The sequence below is a fragment of the Orcinus orca genome, chromosome 3, assembly GCF_937001465.1.
Source record: "Orcinus orca chromosome 3, mOrcOrc1.1, whole genome shotgun sequence".
Taxonomy (NCBI): Eukaryota; Metazoa; Chordata; class Mammalia; order Artiodactyla; family Delphinidae; genus Orcinus; species Orcinus orca.
The window spans coordinates 146836681-146856089 of NC_064561.1; the positions used below are offsets into that span (position 1 = coordinate 146836681).

The 19409-nt window shown below is 35.6% G+C and overlaps 1 protein-coding gene across 3 annotated transcripts in view; it reads right to left on the reverse strand.

Moving 5' to 3' along the window:
- PARP8 (poly(ADP-ribose) polymerase family member 8) overlaps window positions 1-19409 on the reverse strand; it is a 182530-nt gene that overhangs the window by 51908 nt on the left and 111213 nt on the right. For all 3 annotated transcript variants that reach the window (XM_004265941.4, XM_049708408.1, XM_012531662.3), the window contains 3 exons: window positions 15298-15358; window positions 14770-14860; window positions 2421-2487 (listed from right to left, as the gene is read on the reverse strand). In XM_004265941.4, coding sequence (XP_004265989.1) covers window positions 2421-2487; window positions 14770-14860; window positions 15298-15358 — 219 coding nt within the window. The remainder of the gene's footprint in view (window positions 1-2420; window positions 2488-14769; window positions 14861-15297; window positions 15359-19409) is intronic.

Below are 19409 nucleotides of genomic sequence, written 5' to 3' on the forward strand. Positions count from 1 at the left end.
TTGTATATACTTCAGGCAATATTGGAGATTTGCAATGTATTTTTTTCCTTTTAAAAACAACTTAAGGGGCTTCCCCGGTGGCGCAGTGGTTGAGAGTCCGCCTGCCGATGCAGGGGACACGGGTTCGTGCCCCGGTCCGGGAAGATCCCACATGCCGCGGAGCAGCTGGGCCCATGAGCCATGGCCGCTAAGCCTGCGCATCCGGAGCCTGTGCTCCGCAACGGGAGAGGCCACAACAGTGAGAGGCCCGCGTATCGCAAAAAAACCAAAACCAAAAACAGAAAAAAGCAACTTAAGTTTGATCAACATCAATTCAACATAAAGTCACACACAGTTTAAGATTATTTCCATAGTCTGTGATATGCTTCGCCTTTGATTGACAGATACCCTATTCAAGGCTGATCACTTTATTACATCTGTTTGGGGTCAGTATTTTCTCTTTCAGGCTCTTTTAATGACCTCACATTTCCCCAATATCCATTCAATGATGAAAATATATTCTAAGCCTTATTAAGACAAAGGAGTATCTAGGATTATATGAGAGGCAGATTAGTGGATGGATCAAAAGTATTGATATGGAGTCAAATTCTGGCTGTACCACTTTCTCAGTGTGTGAGCTTAACCAAGTTGCTTAAGCTCCCGGGGCCTGGGCTTCATCATCTAGGAAACATGGAGAGTAACAGTACCTGCTTGATAGGGTTGTTGTGAAGATCAAGGGAGCTAATGTATGTCACTATTCTAAGTGCCTGACATGTAAGCAGCACTGCATAAACATTTGCTGTTGCTGTTGTTTAGACTCTTACTGCCAGAAACACACAAGATAAAGAATCACAGAAAAAGTTTAATGAGTGTTTCTTATTTCCTGAGCAAAAACAAAGGGCCTAGATTCTAAATCTGCCTTCCTAACTTGCTGTATGTTTCTGGAAAATAACCTCTTTATATTTCAATTTCCTCTTATGACATTGTGAGGATGAGATCAGATTTTGAAATTTTATTATATATAATTTTAGACTAGAAGATCACAGACAAACCCAGTTATTTATAATTAAGGAAAGAAACTAAATTAGTCTAAAATTTATCAAGGGTCATTAAATAAAGTTCTAGTTCATATACCAAACTTTTCATATAAATAAAATCTGTCCATTTTAAAAAGTAAATAACTTTTTAAAAATGTTAAACATTCGGGTGGAACTATTAATAAAATGTTACATATTCTACAAGATGATTCAACAGTGAATACAGAGTATAGCTTTCCTTAATTTCTCAGGGTTGGGATTACACACATAATTTCTTTTTCTGAGCTCAATGTCCTTAAGGGTAGGAAGCTATCTATTCCTAGACTTCTGTGCTTTTATAATTGTTGTCTCATTTGGACCAATGGCATTTCACCCCTCCCCCCAAAAAAAGTTCTTAAGCGGCTTACAAAAGTACATAAAGTAGAACTCCGGACTTTGAGTGACAATCATAGTCAATATAGATTCTTCAGTTGTAACAAATGCAGCACTCCAGCAGGAGATGTTGATAATAGGGAAGCTATGGGCAGGGGCATATGCAAAATCTCAGTACCTTCCTCTCAATTTTGCTGTGAACCTAAAACCGCTCTTAAAAAAATGAGGGAGAAAATTGGATGAGGGAAAAAAATCATAGGGGGGAAAAAAAAACATGTGCTAAGATGAGGTGGTGGCCAACTTGAATGGCTTAACATAGAAGGCAGGCTCCATGCTTAGTTCCAAGACCTGTAAGATACTGGCTTGAAAAACAAAATCCAATTGAAAAAACAAAGCCAGTTGCACTGGAAAAGGATACCTAATCCGGTACAGGAAACTGAGAAAATTTCCCCTGTGATTTTTTTTTCCTCACCCAATTTTCTCCCTCATTTTAAAAATCATTTTTAATTTAATGATTTTTTTTTTTAGAGCAGTTTTAGGTGCACAACAAAATTGAGAGGAAGGTACTGAGATTTTGCATATGCCCCTGCCCATAGCTTCCCTATTATCAACATCTCCTGCCGGAGTGGTGCATTTGTTACAACTGATGAATCTATATTGAGTCCTTAAAAAGAAAACACTGCATAATATAACGTGCTAAATATATGTTGCAAATTGAATTTAGTTTCAAAGATGTGGAATTCTGGGTTTATCTTCTAATTTTTATATGCCCACCTCCTCAGGTGGAAGGCAGGATGTTAGAGGGAGGAGAGTGAATCCAGGGGGGGCAGATGGAAGGAATCTGGCTCAGTTCTAAAGTGAGCTCTGCCAACTAAATTATTGATGCAGCTCTTAGCATCAGGACGACTTCCGCTCCTGAGGCATTTACTTCAAAAAGCTTTGTTGAATAAAAATGGGGCGGGGAGTGGTGAGCAAAATGAGAACTCAGTTCTCTTTAATAGAAATTTCTTTTTTATTCATTGGAAAACTTACTTTTTCAGCTGATGTCCCAGTCCAAATCTCTCTTTTGTGGAAATCTGAAAGACATCAACAGTGGGCACTGCAAAGGAAAAAAAATCAGCCTAAATGTTGAGTTGAAACTCAACCATCAGCCAGGAAAAAGTCTGAAAAGTAATATATATATATATTACTATGTATATGTAATATATATGTATATACATACATCCACATTTTAAAATAGTCTACACACAATCCTACACATGGCTATTTATGCTTTATAGAGAGATTTTGGAGATCATTCTAGGTTAGTATATGTTATATATACTAATGTATAATATACGCATATGTAAATGCACAATATATATAATAATGAAGAATGATATCCAAAAATATATATTAAGTGTAAATAGCCATGTGTAGGATAGTTTGCACACTATTCCTTAGGTGGAAGAGAGACACGTTGGTATACACACAGACCTTTTTTAAAGAATAAAACAATGGAGGATGACAGTAGGCATAGGATACTCACTTTTCACTGCACACCCTCTTGTGTGCTTCATATTTTTATCAGATATATAGATTTCTATAAGTTAATAACTATGCTGCTTATGAAATTGATAACCTCCAAAAGAGTCACTCACCATTCATTATTCACTGGTTTAAAGGGTATTTATTGTTTTCTCACTGTGCCAGCCACTATAGATAGAGTAGCAAAAAACACACACCAATATCCCTGCTCTCATGAGCCTTAGTAAAGAGGAGACAGACAAAAAATATATAAGAAAATAGATTAAATGTCACGTGGTGATAAAGGCTCTGGATAAAAATACAGAAAAGGGTGGGGGGGCTGAAGGTTATGTGGGCATAAACAGACTTCAACATCAGATAATATGGCATGAAGAAAAGGATCCCAGCCAGAGGAAACACAGGGCAGTACCCCTGAGGAAGAAATGTGCTTCAGTATTCTAGGACCAGCAGGGAGAGCTGGAGAGGAGTGAACAAGGTATCTCATTAGGAGATGAGACGAGAAAAGGACCACAAACAGTGTAGGTTCCCTGTAAAGAGCAAGGATAGAAATAGGAAAATCAGTCTGGAACTCATTACAGTAATTAAGGGAAGAGTATAGTGGCTTGGATTAGCAGAGATGGTGAACATTTTGGATTCACACTCTCTGGGAGAGCTGACAGATTTTGCTGATGGACTGAATTTAAAGTGTCAGAAAAAGAAAGGAGTCAGGGATGAATCAAAGGATTTTTGGCCTGAGCAACCAGAAGGATGAAACGTACCAATTCCTGGTACGTGAAAGACTGCAAGAGAATCAGGTTTGGAGCAGCGGGGAAGACTGCCAACTTGACTCCGGCTATTGTAAATTTGAGATGCTTATTTGTCACTCAAGTGGAAAAGTTAAGTAGGCAACTGGATAAAGAAATCCAGTGTTTACGCATTTCGGATGAGAGGAATGTGCTAAAGACATAAATGTGGAGGGAATTCCCTGGCGGTCCAGTGGTTAGGACTCCGAGCTCACTGCCGAGGGTCCGGGTTCAACCCCTGGTAGGGGAACTAAGATCCCACCAGTCCCACAGCACAGACAAAAAAAAAAAAAAAAGACTTATATGTGGAAGAGCAAAAATACATATTTACTTAAAGGCACGAGGCTGGATGAGAAACGAGTGAGTGTAGATGGCGGAGAGAAGTCTAAGGATTCAGCCTGAGCCATTCAGTATGTAGAGGCTCAGCAAACAAGGCTGAAGAGGAATGGCTGGGAGGGTGGAAGATTCCAGAATTAATATGTTAATCTGGACATATATTCAAAAAAAATTTCCAAGGAGGGGGTAAACAACTGTTATCAAATGCTGCTAAGTTAATTAAGATGAGGATTCAAAATTGGTCATGGGGTCACTAAGCAATATTCTAGTCACTGGTGACATTGACAAGAGCAGTGTTTGTGAAATGATGCATCCAAAGCACATCTACAGCGTATTCAAGGAGAAAAAATGAGGAAAGAAAATGAAGGAAGCTAGAGGGCAGACAGCAGAAGCAAGAAGAACTACAATCCTGCAGCCTGTGGAATGAAAATGACATTCACAGAAAGACAGACCAAATGAAAAGGCAGAGGACTATGTACCAGATGAAGGAAGAAGATAAAACCCCAGAAAAACAACTAATATATATGCTGTCTACAAGAGACCCACTTCAGACCTAGGAACACATACAGACTGAAAGTGAGGGGATGGAAAAAGATATACCATGCAAATGTAAATCAAAAGAAAGCTGGAGTAGCAATACTCATATCAGATAAAAGAGACTTCAAAATAAAGAATGTTACAAGAGACAAGGAAGGACACTACATAATAATCAAGGGATCAATCCAAGAAGAAGATACAGCAATTATAAATATATATGCACCCAATATAGGAGCACCTCAATACATAAGGCAAATGCAAAAAGCTATAAAAGAAGAAATCGACAGTAACACAATAATAGTGGGGGACTTTAACACCTCACTTACACCAATGGACAGATCATCCAGAAAGAAAATTAAGAAGAAAACACAAGCTTTCAATGACACAATAGAACAGATAGATTTAATTGATATTTATAGGACATTCCATCCAAAACCAGCAGATTACACTTTCTTCTCAAGTGCGCAAGGAACATTCTCCAGGACAGATCACATCTTGGGTCACAAATCAAGCCTTGGTAAACTTCAGAAAACTGAAATCAGGGCTTCCCTGGTGGCGCAGTGGTTGAGAGTCCGCCTGCCGATGCAGGGGACGCAGGTTCATGCCCTGGTCCAGGAAGATCCCACATGCAGCAGAGCGGCTGGGCCCATGAGCCATGGCTGCTGAGCCTGCGCGTCCAGAGCCTGTGCTCCGCAACGGAAGAGGCCACAACAGTGAGAGGCCCACATACAGCAAAAAAAAAAAAAGAAAACTGAAATCATATCAAGCATCTTTTCTGACCACAACGCTATGAGATTAGAAATAAATTACAGGGAAAAAAACACAAAAACCACAAACACATGAAGGCTAAACAATACGTTACTAACTAACCAAAACATCACTGAAGAAAGCAAAGAGGAAATCAAAAAAAACCTAGAGAAAAATGACAACAAAACACGACAATCCAAAATCTATGGGATGCAGCAAAGCAGCTGTAAGAGGGAAGTTTAGAACAATATAAGCCTACCTCAAGAAACAACAAAAATCTCAAATAAACAATCTAATCTTACATCTCACCTAAAGGAACCAGAGAAAGAAGAAGAAACAAAACCCAAAGTTAGTAGAAGGAAAGAAATCATAAAGATCAGAGCAGAAATAAACGAAATAGAAACAAAGAAAATAATAGCAAAGATCAATAAAACTAAAAGCTGGTTCTTTGAGAAGATAAACAAAATTGATAAACCTTTAGCCAGATTCATCGAGAAAAAGAGGGAGAGGACTCAAATCAATAAAATTTGAAATGAAAAAGGAGAAGTTACAACAGACACTGGAGAAATACAAAGCTCATAAAAGACTACTACAAGAAACTCTATGCCAATAAAACGTACAACCTGGAAGAAACAGACAAATTCATCGGAAGGTATAACCTTCCAAGACTGAAGCAGGAAGAAATAGAAAATATGAACAGACCAGTCACAAGAAATGAAATTGAAACTGTGATTAAAAATCTTCCAGCAAACAAAAGTCCAGGACCAGACGGCTTCACAGGTGAATTCTATCAAACATTTAGAGAAGAGCTAACACCCATCCTTCTCAAACTCTTCCAAAAATTGCAGAGGAAGGAACACTCCCAAACTCATTCTACGAGGCTACCATCACCCTGATACCAAAACCAGACAAAGATACTACAAAAAAAGGAAATTACAGACCAGTATCAATATGAATATAGATGCAAAAATCCTCAACAAAATACTAGCAAACAGAATCCAACACACATTAAAAGGACCATACACCATGATCAAGTGGTATTTATCCCAGGGATGCAAGGTTTCTTCAATATACACAAATCAATCAATGTGATACACTATACTAACAAATTGAAGAATAAAAACCATATGATCATCTCAATAGATGCAGTAAAAGCTTTTGACAAAATTCAACACCATTTATGATAAAAACTCTCCAGAAAGTGGGCACAGAGGGAACCTACCTCAACATAATAAAGGCCATATACGACAAACCCACAGCAAACATCATTCTCAATGGTGAAAAACTGAAAGCATTTCCTCTAAGATCAGGAACAAGACAAGGTTGCCCACTCTTGCCACTATTATTCAACATAGTTTTGGAAGTCCTAGCCACGGCAATCAGAGAAGAATAATAAACAAAATGAATACAAATTGGAAAAGAAGGAGTAAAATTGTCCCTGTTTGCAGATGACATGACAGTATATACAGAAAATCCTAAAGATGCTACCAGAAAACTGCTAGCGCTAATCAATGAATTTGGTAAAGTTGCAGGATATAAAATTAATGCACAGAAATCTCTTGCATTCCTATACACTAACAATGAAAGATCAGAAAGAGAAATTAAGGAAACACTCCCATTCACCACTGCAACAAAAAGAGTAAAATACCTAGGAATAAACCTATCTAAGGAGGTAAAAGACCTCTACTCAGAAAACTATAAGACACTGATGAAAGAAAACAAAGATGACACAACCAGATGAAGAGGTATACCATGTTTTTGGGTTGGAAGAATCAATACTGTGAAAATGACTAAACTACCCAAAGCAATCTACAGATTCAGTGCAATCCCTATTAAATTACCAATGGCATTTTTTTACAGAACTAGAACAAAAATCTTAAAATTTGTATGGAGACACAAAGACCCCAAATAGCCAAAGCAATCCTGAGGGGAAAAAAAGGAGCTGGAGGAATCAGACTCCCTGACTTCAGACTATACTACAAAGCTACAGTAATCAAGACAATATGGTACTGGCACAAAAACAGAAATATAGATCAATGGAACAGGACAGAAAGCCTAGAGTTAAACCCATGCACCTATGGTCAACTAATCTATGACAAAGGAGGCAAGGATATGCAATGGAGAAAAGACAATCTCTTCAATAAGTGGTGCTGGGAAAACTGGACAGCTACATGTAAAAGAGTGAAATTAGTACACTCCCTAACACCATACACAAAAATAAACTCAAAATGGATTAAAGACCTAAATGTAAAACCAGACACTATAAAACTCATAGAGGAAAACATAGGAAGAGCACTCTTTGACATAAATCACAGCAAGATCTTTTTTGACCCACCTCCTAGAGTAATGGCAATAAAAACAAAAATAAACAAATGGGACCTAATGAAACTTAAAAGCTTTTGCACAGCAAAGGAAACTATAAACAAGACATAAAGACAACCCTGAGAATGGGAGAAAATATTTGCAAATGAATCAAAAGACAAAGGATTAATCTCCAAAATATATAAACAGCTCATGCAGATCAATATTAAAAAAACAAACAACCCAATTGAAAAATGGTCAGGGGCTTTCCTGGTGGCGCAGTGGTTGAGAGTCCGCCTGCCGATGCAGGGGACGCGGGTTCATGCCCCGGTCCGGGAAGATCCCACATACCACGGAGCGGCTGGGCCCGTGAGCCATGGCCGCTGAGCCTGCGTGTCCGGAGCCTGTGCTCCGCAATGGGAGAGGCCACAACAGTGAGAGGCCCGCGTACCGCAAAAAAAAAAAAAAAAAAAAAAAAAAAGAAGAAAAATGGTCAGAAGACCTAAATAGACATTTCTCCAAGGAAGACATACAGATGGCCAAGAGGCACATGAAAAGCTGCTCAACATCACTAATGATTAGAGAAATGCAAATCAAAACTACAATGCGGTATCACCTCACACTGGTTAGAATGGGCATCATCAGAAAATCTACAAACAACAAATGCTGGAGAGGGTGTGGAGAAAAGGGAACCCTCTTGCAGTGTTGGTGGGAATGTAAATTGATATAGCCACTACAGAGAACAGTATGGAGGTTCCTTAAAAAACTAAAAATAGAATTACCATATGACCCAGCAATCCTTCTACTGGGCATATACCCAGAGGAAACCATAATTCAAAAAGACACATGCACCCCAATGTTCACTGCAGCACTGTTTACAGTAGCCAGGTCATGGAAGCAACCTAAATGCCCATCAACAGACAAATGGATAAAGAAGACGTGGTACATATATACAATGGAATATTACTCAGCCATAAGAAGGAACGAATTTGTAGAGATGTGGATCGACCTAGAGACTGTCATACAGAGTGAAGTAAGTCAGAAAGAGAAAAACAATATCATATTTAATGCATATATGTGGAATCTAGAAAAATGGTACAGATGAACCAGTTTGCAAGGCAGAAATAGAGACACAGATGTAGGGAACAAATGTATGGACACTAAGCGGGGGAAAGCAGTGGGGAGGTGGTGGTGGTCGGATGCATTGGGAGATTGGGATTGACATATACACACTAATATGTATAAAATAGATAACTAATAGGAACCTGCTGTAGAAAAAATAAATAGAATTAAAAAAAAAACTGAAGTAAGCTAATAGAGACAACTCTAATGAAGATATTTAACAGGCATGGGAAGCAGAGCGTTAGGGACTAAGTTAAGAGTGATTTGAGGTCTAAAGGTGTTTGTTTTAAAGATTAGAGGAATTTTTTTTTTTTTCTGAAGGAAATCTTTTAGAAGAAAGAGACATGAACAGTACAAGAAGGAGAGAGAGAACTGCTGGAAGGGTATCTTAATTAGGTGAAAGGAGATGGAAGCTAGCATGCAAATGCAAGGATGATATTGCACAGGAGCATGGGTAGCACCATTCATACTAACAGTTGGGATAACTGTTAGTTATTAATAAGACAGAGCAAAGACTGTCTTATTAATAGGACAGTCTCAGACCACACATGCTCCACATAGTAAACCAGGCTGGTATCCCCAATTGCCTCACCATCTTGGCCATTAGTCTGAGATACAAACACTCCACTGATCAAAGAAAATGGGTGTTATATCAGCCATCAGTTTCTTTCCTGAAAACATTCTAATCCTTAACATAGAGAGTACATCACTCCAATCCCATGTGTCCCAAACCCAAGGCTATAGAAAAGTGAATAAAAAATCCTAACTTGAAAACTCAGGGGAATTATTTTTTAAAGAAAAAGATGACAAAACTAGAACACAGTGTGCTCTCTCTAAGATTTAAGAAGACACAGTTTCTTCTCAGGCAGATGGGAAAAGTAACTGGGAAGATGGAGGCAAAGAAGCAAAAAGGACCTGGTTTAAAAAAATTCAGAAAAATCCAAAACACACTAGAACTGAAATCTTCACTGAAGAAAATTGTATAAGACACATATAGAGAGAAAGAAGAGATATAATGGACACAACTGTTTATCCAGAATATACTAATTATCCTATAAATTAATAATACAAAGGCCAAAACTTATTCATACTATGAATGACTAGAAAATAAATGTCACCAACATTGACTCAATTAGTAGGATAAAATCTGAATGACCCCAAATTTTGGAATACACTGAAAGAGCTAACAAGATGTTACTTCTAAAAATATTCCAAAATTCAAGTGACAAAATTCTTATTACTATTAAAATTAATGCAATTAATTATTGTAATTTATTGTATTTAATGTATTCATATAAGATGTTAGTAATCAGTGAAATTGGATGTAGAGTGTATGAGGACTCTGTACTACCTCTGCAGTTTTTCTGTAAACATAAAAATGTTTTAGATTAATTTTTTTTAATGTTTGTAAAGGTAATAGATTTTTTTTTAAAGTACAGCAATTTATTAAACAAATACCTTTTATTTTTCTGATTTTTGTCCTGGAACAGGAAGAAATACCAAAAACATTTCAATGCTGAGGACTAAAACTCCAAATTACAGTGTACAAGATGGTTGGTGAGAAGTAAACAAAAGTAATTGTATGCCATCATACGAAAAGCAAGTCACATACAGAATAAAATTTGTTCCTGTACTATATCTACTAAGTTAAATCATGATGCTAATAATTATCAAATTACTACTAAGTATTTTCTTAGAATATATTATATGTATAGGAGTATATTCTAGCTCCTGACTGGGTTCACAAGAAATATAAAACCTAGGTCTACTATATATTCTTTTCTTCCTTCGAAGTGAGAGAGTGTCATGGACATATATATATATACACTACCAAATGCAAAATAGATAGCTAGTGGGAAGCAACCGCATAGCATAGGGAGATCAGCTCAGTGCTTAGTGACCACCTAGAGGGGTGGGATAGGGAGGGTGGGAGGGAGACACAAGAGGGAGGGGATATGGGGATATATGTATATGTATAGCTGATGCACTTTGTTATACAGCAGAAACTAACACAACACTGTAAAGCAATTATACTCCAATAAAGATGCTAAAAAAAAAAAAGAACACATGGTGTTATGGGGATGGATGGTGGTGATGGCTGCACAACAATGTGAAAGTATTTAATACCACTGAACTGTGCACTTAAAAATGGTACATTTTATATTATGTTTACCACAATTTAAAAAAGGAAGGTAATAGATTTTTGATAGCCAAAACAATCAGTTAGAAAATAAACTGGGATATAAAAGTGCCATTAAGCAAACAAGTAGTACACAAATATTCAGGAATAAATTTAGCTAAAATCAGTCAGTTAAGGCAAAACCAAAACCAAAAAACACAGAACTGTACAACATTTAAAAGTAGAATCTACAAATAAATGCTTCTTTATAGGAAAAGTAATAAATATTATAGAAATGTCTATTCTTCCAAAATTAAAAGTTTACCTCAACCAAACTCCCCATAGCAGTTTTGGGGGCAATAGAATGAGAAAGATATACTAGTAAAATATTTTCTGTTTTACAAAAGGTAGAAGTTGTTCAATTTTTCCTTGTCTCATAATTTAGGTTGGGAAGGCAATAAGTGAGGGTCGCTCAAGATATGTGGAAATTAGTCCCACACTGTGATCGTGTAAATGTACAGGTATCAAAAATGAGAGAATCTGCACAGGCAAACATTTTTAATAACATCAGCTATTTATCACTTTAAACTAAAAGCAGCCCTGTCCTTGAGATCATAAACTAGACTTATATACCAGCAATTCTGGAAAAAATATATAGTGCCATAAGAATCATAACAACCTTGTCTTTTTAAAGTATATTTCCCCATGTACAATAAAAATAATCTTTATTTTTAACTTCAAATTGGATAAGGAGGTGTATTTCTTCAATTCTTATCAGAACTAACTCTAGAGTACAGTAAATGAGTAAATGTGGAATTCTCTTTTTGTTTTAAAGAAGTTTTAATATTTTATTTATTTTTATTTTTTGGCCGCGTACCATGTGGGATCTTTTAGTTCCCTGACCAGGGATCGAACCCGCACTCCCTGCACTGGAAGCGTGGAGTCTTAACCACTGGACCGCCAGAGAAGTCCCTGGAATTCTCTTTCTTTACTATCCCCTTTTTTTCCCCGACACTGTCTCTGTATTTCCTGTTTTCATTATAAAGAGTCTTTACTCTTCTTATCGGAAGAAATTATACACAAATCACACTAATTTCTGAAAGAAGTGCATTTCGACACTGCTTGAATTCTGAGGAAAACAAAACTCACATCTATAGGAACAAAATTATAATTCTTGGACGATTATTGATTTTGTGAACAAAATTCAAAATGATGCATAAATAAAATGAAAGCAATTGATAATAAAGAGGGGGAAAATATGGTATCAGCAGAGATTGTAGTAAAATTAAAAATAGAAGGGGAACATTATATCAAAGACTAAATTATGAAAAAAATTCACTCAATGGAGTAGAAGACAAATGAAAAAACTTAGAACATCAGAGGTGACGGATGAAAGACTAAGAGAAATGATAAACAGCATGGAGGATACAGGAATTAGATCCAATCTACATATATTGGGGCGAGTAGATGAAGAAGGTAAGCATACCAATCAAAAATAAATATATAAAGAGTAGTATCAAGGAGAAAGAGAAAAAAATACCTCGATAAGTACACATAACAAAACATAAACAAAACCAAGATAGATTTCTTACAAATGAACAAAGTTAAACACTTCAGACACAGACTAGCAGAAGTTTTTAAAGCACTTTTGCCTTTTTGGGGGGAACTGTTATGAGCCCATAAATTTAGTTGGTCAAGTTTGTCTCATTCACAAAACAAAGAGTCATTCTTAGGTATGAAAAATGAAGCACAACCCTCACGTTTCTTTGGTTTACAAACTAGTAAACATGTAAATCAACTAACAAAGATGAAAAAATAAGAAATTACAGATGAATTGTGATACTAAATAAATAGAATTGAGCAATAAAATGATCTAAACGTGAATTAAAATATAATTGTTGAAATATAAAACCATGCAAATGTGACAAATCTTTAAAGAGATACTGTGAATGGAAAATCTCTGCCTAAAATTCAAGATTACATAAACACATGAGTAACAGTGGTAAGATTACATAAAAGCATGCCACATCGTCATCTTGCACAGATGGAATTGGGGTGAGTAGAGATTAAATGACCCAATTTTCTTCCTAACCCCATTAATTAAAAAAAAAGTTCAGACATGAGGGATTCTTTTGCTTTTAACCACCATCAGAATAAAATAGAATAAGTACATTTCAAATCACTAAAGAAAGAAAAATATTAGCGACACAGCAGAATACGTGGGAAAACAGCAAAAACACATACACCTATAGGCTGGAATATTGTGCAGATACTACAAATCATTCCATTTTAGAATATTTAATGACTGGAGGACAGGCTCATGACATAACATTAAGGCACACAGATATCTATACAATTTGATATGAACTTTATGAAAATAAACCACATGTGCACAGAAAACAGAAACAACACCAACCGATTTACAGGTTTCTCAGTATAGAGGGATTATGAGGAATTATTTTTCTTCTTTATTACATTTCTATATATTTGAAGTAATCAGAATAAAGATATGTAACATCTATTTGTCTTTGCCTAGCAGTATATCACATCAGTTACTATGTGTTACTGTATGTTGATTATTTAAGTAGAATACATTATCCAAAAATTAAAAAATGGTGACAACAGAAACATTTTCAAAATGAGAGACTTTCCTATATATTTCATGAACTTGAAAGGGCAAATATTTTTCTTATGTGAAAACTAACAGTAGATATAAGTTCCCTGATATGCCTAAAGAGAAATGTGCAGAGACCACGGTAATGTGTGCACAGCAGATCAAAAATGGCCACAATTTCGAGAGGTGCCGTCTATGTCCCTATCCCTTTATTCTGAGTGGGTTCATTGATAATTTTGATCAACAGAATACAGTGAAAGAGCCGTTGAGCCTTCTAGCACACCCTGTCTCTTGGAACACTTGCTCTCGGATCCCTGTCACCATACTACAAGAAGCCCAAACCACACGAAGAAGCCTTGTGTAAGGAGACACTCTAGTTAATAGCCCCAGCTGAGCCCTGCGGGTCCCGAAATGACACCTGTATCAATTGCTAGCCATCTGAAATCCAACCATCTTGAGCATCCAACTAGTGGAGCCATTAATGACATAAACCCTGCCCACCACCTGACTGCAAAGGCACGGGAGACCCCAGGCAGGAGCTGCCCAGTTGAGCCCCAAAGAACGGTGAGAGAGAAGTTGTTTTAAGCCACTTCGTTTTAAAGTGGTTTGTTCTGCAGCAGTAGATAACTGCAATAATATGAATAGATGCAGGTGTGTGTGTGTGTGTGTGTGTGTGTGTGTGTGTGTGTGTGTGTGTGTGTGTGTGTGTATGAGAGAGGGAGAGAGAGAGAGAGAGAGTATTAGTAGGCAGAGAAAACATTTAAATCCAGTAAGTCTTGGCAAGATTTATAATAGGGTCCTGTGTTATAAACAACTATTCCTTGAGATAAAGCAAAATCATCCCTTCAGGTATTGGAAAACAAAAATATTATTATGATCTCCATTTTCAAAAACAGAAATATGTTACACTTAGACTAAATTCATCAGTAATCAAAGGTGAGATAAGTAAACATTAAAATTAAATCTCAGGTTCAGAGACAGAAATAATTAAACTTAAGAGCAACCCTAAGTATACTTTCTGAGAATCTATTATATGCAAAATTCTCTTTTAGGTTTTATTGTGTTTGTTTCACAGCAACTTGTCAACTTCTGAAAACTATAAAACTAAATGTTATATGTTTCTGCTTCCAATAGTTATATTGGTCATAAAGCACCTCTGTTAGGATGCAAGTATATTTAAGTATCATTATGAAGATAGCTGCATTTATGTTCAGAATTACCAAATGAACAGTCATTTTACATAATGCACAATGCACAACTAATGAACATTCAAAATAATAGAGAAATAAAACTAACCTGGGCCATTTAAATACTGTGTAAGCGAACAGTGTAGTCGGACAATTATAGGTTCTGTTCGAATCACTTCCCATGCCACAGCAATCTCCTCCTGTGCAAATATTTGAAAGATGAATTAGTCATCTTTTAGAGTTCTTGATGTTTTTTCCAGATAAAATTTTTTAAACTTATTTTAAATCATTAAGGCCTATAAATTATTTCAAAACCTATTCGCTTGTGAAAAGAAAGCCAAAGTACTCTTAATTTTTGCCTTCTAAATCTGAAAATTAAAGTGAAAACTTAAGAAATAATGATATACTACAAGCCCATAAGTTTCAGAATACATTACAAGAACTGATGGAAAAAATATATATGTATATAAAATCTCTGCTTTTTTGACAAGTCATAGCATTTCTTCATAAGTCACTTTGACAAAGTCATTATGTTACTTATAGTATTATGTACAAGAGAAACTAAAATTAAATTTCTTCCAAGAATAAAAGTGTGTTTTTTAAATGTACCAATCATATTGCTTCAATTGATACTTACATCAAGAAAGCTAACATCAATATGCAGATCAATATCTACATCATCAATGGCTCCATATTCCCTGAAAGCAAAGATTAACATTATTTTTTTCATTTTGCTTAAAAGATAGCATCCTAGCTTATTTTAAATTAAAATTTGATCATGAATTTTCATCTCTGATTTCCACAGATAGCTCAGAAATGACTGTGGACATGAATTAACTAACTCAATTTAGTTGGCTTGTGGTCTTATGTGACCTCTTTATACCATACAGATATCTTTCCATCTTCATGTTCAGGCAAATGCATACATAAATTCAAGACATATTTGGTTCATAGTTTCAAACATTCCCAGTTCTCTGTGACAAATTAAACAATCTTCTTATGTGACCACTCGCTTTTCACTGTACTCTGAAGATGAAGAGCTGCCTCTAAGGACAAGAAAGGAGTTTCTGACACAAGGAAGGGGTGGAGGGATAAGTGACTGCCACAATAAAGTGCCCATAAATTTTCCTGTCACATTAGACGGTGGTTCTGAAACTGGTCCAGGTGTTCTGCCACTTAAATGTCACTATGTTTTGACAGCCAGCTCTAAAGGTCTGATGTATCAAAATTAAAACAAGTAACAACAGTATATTCCACATAAAGACATGATGGAGACCAACTTTTCTCCAGCCAACATACTGCCACAAGCTAGCATATAGTTAACAAAGATCATAAAAACAGCAATTTTTATATTCTCCATACACACATCCCTATTTTTGATATTGTAATAAATTTCTTAAGTTACAAATACAAATCATAGTGAGGGAGAAAACTACAGAGATAACAGAAATTATAATAGTTAATGGACAATATTTATTGAGCACTTTCATGCCAGAAATCGTTCTAAGGATTTTGCATACCTGTGATCATAGTGCCCTACAGGTACTACTACTATTTCCAATTTATATGCCCATTAACTGAGGCTCAGAGTAATAAAGTAACTCACCTGTCATCACTCTGTAGCAGAGCTGGGATGTGAATACACGTATCCTATTTACTTATGCAAGTGCTTAGCCGATTCGATATTCAATAAACTATCACTTATCACTTTGTGTTGGAAACCAGGTCAAACATTAATGGATGATCTCATTAGGTCCTCATTATAGCCTTCTGACAGGGATACTATAATTATCCTCATTCGCAAATGAGGAAACTGAGGTTTAGGAGAGAGAAACAAGTTGTCAAAGGGCAGATAAGAAGTCAGTGGGAAGCCAGGCATTGAACTCACGTTCAACTTCAAAATTGTACAGTACAGTATCTGGCACATAGTAGGTACTCAATGAAGATTTCTGTGTATGATATATGCAAATAATGCTAACAGAGTACAAAACTATGGCACTTTTATAGGGTTTAGAGAAGGCATTTTTAATGATTAAATGGCTTTATGTAATTTGATGAATAAAGGAATCTAGAGGGTCCTTTTGCTTTTTGATATCAATGACCAAAAACATGCAGCATGTTAGAAAATAATAACTCAGCCTCTATGCTTTCTCCTTCCTCTCCTTAGAAATATATCAAAACACTGAGCACATTTTCACTATTTATGAAATTACTTTTTGTTTTTTCATGGTCATATTTTTAAAGGTTACATAAAGAAGAAAAGGGATAAAATTATTCGCATAGGAATTCTTTAATTGCCTGCGTCAAAACATCTGTGCTATTCATAAAGGATAAAAACCTTTATAACCCTTTACAAATATAGACATATATGCAAATTTAGATACAAAAGTATGCCAACTTAGTTATGAAATTATACAGAAACTAAGACAAGAAGAAGGACCAAGCACAAGAACCATTTCTTTTATGCCTCTACTTCAGGGTTCAGAAAACTTTTCCTATAAAGGTCAAAAGAGTAAATATTTTAGGTTTTTCAGGCCACATAGAGTCTCTGTTGCATATTTCTCTTAAGAAGTCAAATAACCTACAGCCAGGCATGTTAAAAGAGAGCCATTAAATACAATGATGAGGACAGATCACTAATGATGTGCAAAAGACATCTTGGTGAGACAAAGAGGCCTTGACAACAACCATTCCCAAGAAAATTATAACAAATACGTGCAAACTTTTACCTAGAAGGATGTATGTAAGAGTAGAAATTAGAAAAAAAAAAGAATATTGAATAATAAGGATATAAATGATGGCACGTTAATATAATCTTTTTAAATTACCCATTATTAAAAATATTGATATAAAAACATTTAGTATCCTGAGGGAAATGTTCCAAATATACTGTTCACTGAGCAAGCAGATTACCAAAACACTATGGAAACTAAAACACTTTATTTAGATAAAATAGAAGTAGGAAAACCAAAAAAGTATAGAGTACTTATATATTAACTATAGGTTGTGGATAAAATTTACTTTATTAAAAAATCTTATGTATTTTCTAAAAATATCTACTTTTTCTGATTACAATGGTAATATAGACTCATTATACAAAATGTGAGAAAGAGAAAAACAGACAATAGGTAACTTGTAACACGGTCACTCAGAGACAATTCTTTTTGCTTGTATCTCACTCCAGTCTCTTTCATATATTAATATATCATGTAATACACATGATTATTATTAAGGATAATAAGGTATGTAAAGATTTTTGTCCTGCTCTTTCACTTTTTCTATAATGAGTATTTTTTATATTGTGGAATATTCTTCAAAACCATAAATTTAAATGTCTGTATTTATATGAATAAAATTATGTAATACAACATTAGGTTGCTTTCAACTTTTTTACACTATAAATATTGATAAATAGCTCTCTGGGTAAAAATCGATGTGCAGCTGTCTTCCCAGAGAATAATTTCTAGAATTACTGAGTAAAATAAATAGTATAACTATATTTGGGAGTCTCAATATATACTGTTTAGTTACTATTTTAAAAGGTTAAAACAACTTATAATCGCACCAGCGAGGATCCCCCAGTGACCATTTTCCACATGCTCATCATCGCCAGGCATTTTTTTCTCCCATCTTTGCCAATTTCAGAGGCGAGAATAATTTTGGATTTATTTACGATGGCAAGACTTGGGTATGTTTAGAGGCAGAGAAAAAGGAATCAGAGATAACAAAAGTCAGCACAAACCTTACCCACAGCTGTTTTCTTCAAAAATAGATTTCCAGATCATTTCAACGGAATTTATCATAACGTTATGATCAGAATGTGACATACGTTCCTTATAAAACCTTTAATATGTGAATTCTGAAGTATTCCTTATATGATTTCTTCAGCACTTTTCTGGTTAAAAGTTAGTATTTTCCCAGTTACCAATACTATCAATTTCTTTCCAAAAAAAAGTAACTAAAGGGTTACAAGTGTTCTTCACCACAGCAGAGCATAAATACAGAATTTTAAGGAGGCAGAGGCATTAAAGGTTTGCAATTAACTGGATTCTGCAGGTGTAGATCTGTAAATAGTTACACTTTTGTTTTTATGCCACACTTCAAAGAACTCACAACAACACTGTGTATATGCAAACCAATTTCCCTTGTGATGCCCTTTTTATATATTGCCAGTAATTTCACGTTTCCCACTGCGAGATTACAAAGCGTGATTACAGTCTGTCCAGATGCAGCGGCCCAGTCATCAGGATTGCTTCTGTATCTGAGTATCTTTCAGTAGCCCTAGATCTCATGAATAGCAAACGCAGAATCAAGGCGAATGCTTGAAATACGAATGCAACTTGAACTGTGAATCTTGATATCTGATTGTGTACTGAATGCTGTATCGGGTTTATAATAATTCAAAACAATTCCGTGCACTGCCTATATTTATTCACTATGAAAAGATCATATCAAATTGAACTTGAATACTTTTTTAAGAGAAGGGAGACTACACAGAAATGATCTGATGCAGTTGTTTCACTCTGGGACTGAGGGCTTGAGAAGAACTGCTCCACAAATTCCTTTCCAGCATCTGAGTTATTAGTCTTTGAATTGACATATCTTGAAATCCAGCCATCTGATTTGGACTACTTGCATGTGACCTAGTTCATTTAAGAACATATGTATGAAATATATTTTTCTATGAACATGCATTGTTGAGGGCACTATGTGTTAGAATTCTTAGCAATTCATTCTCCTGTTTTTTAG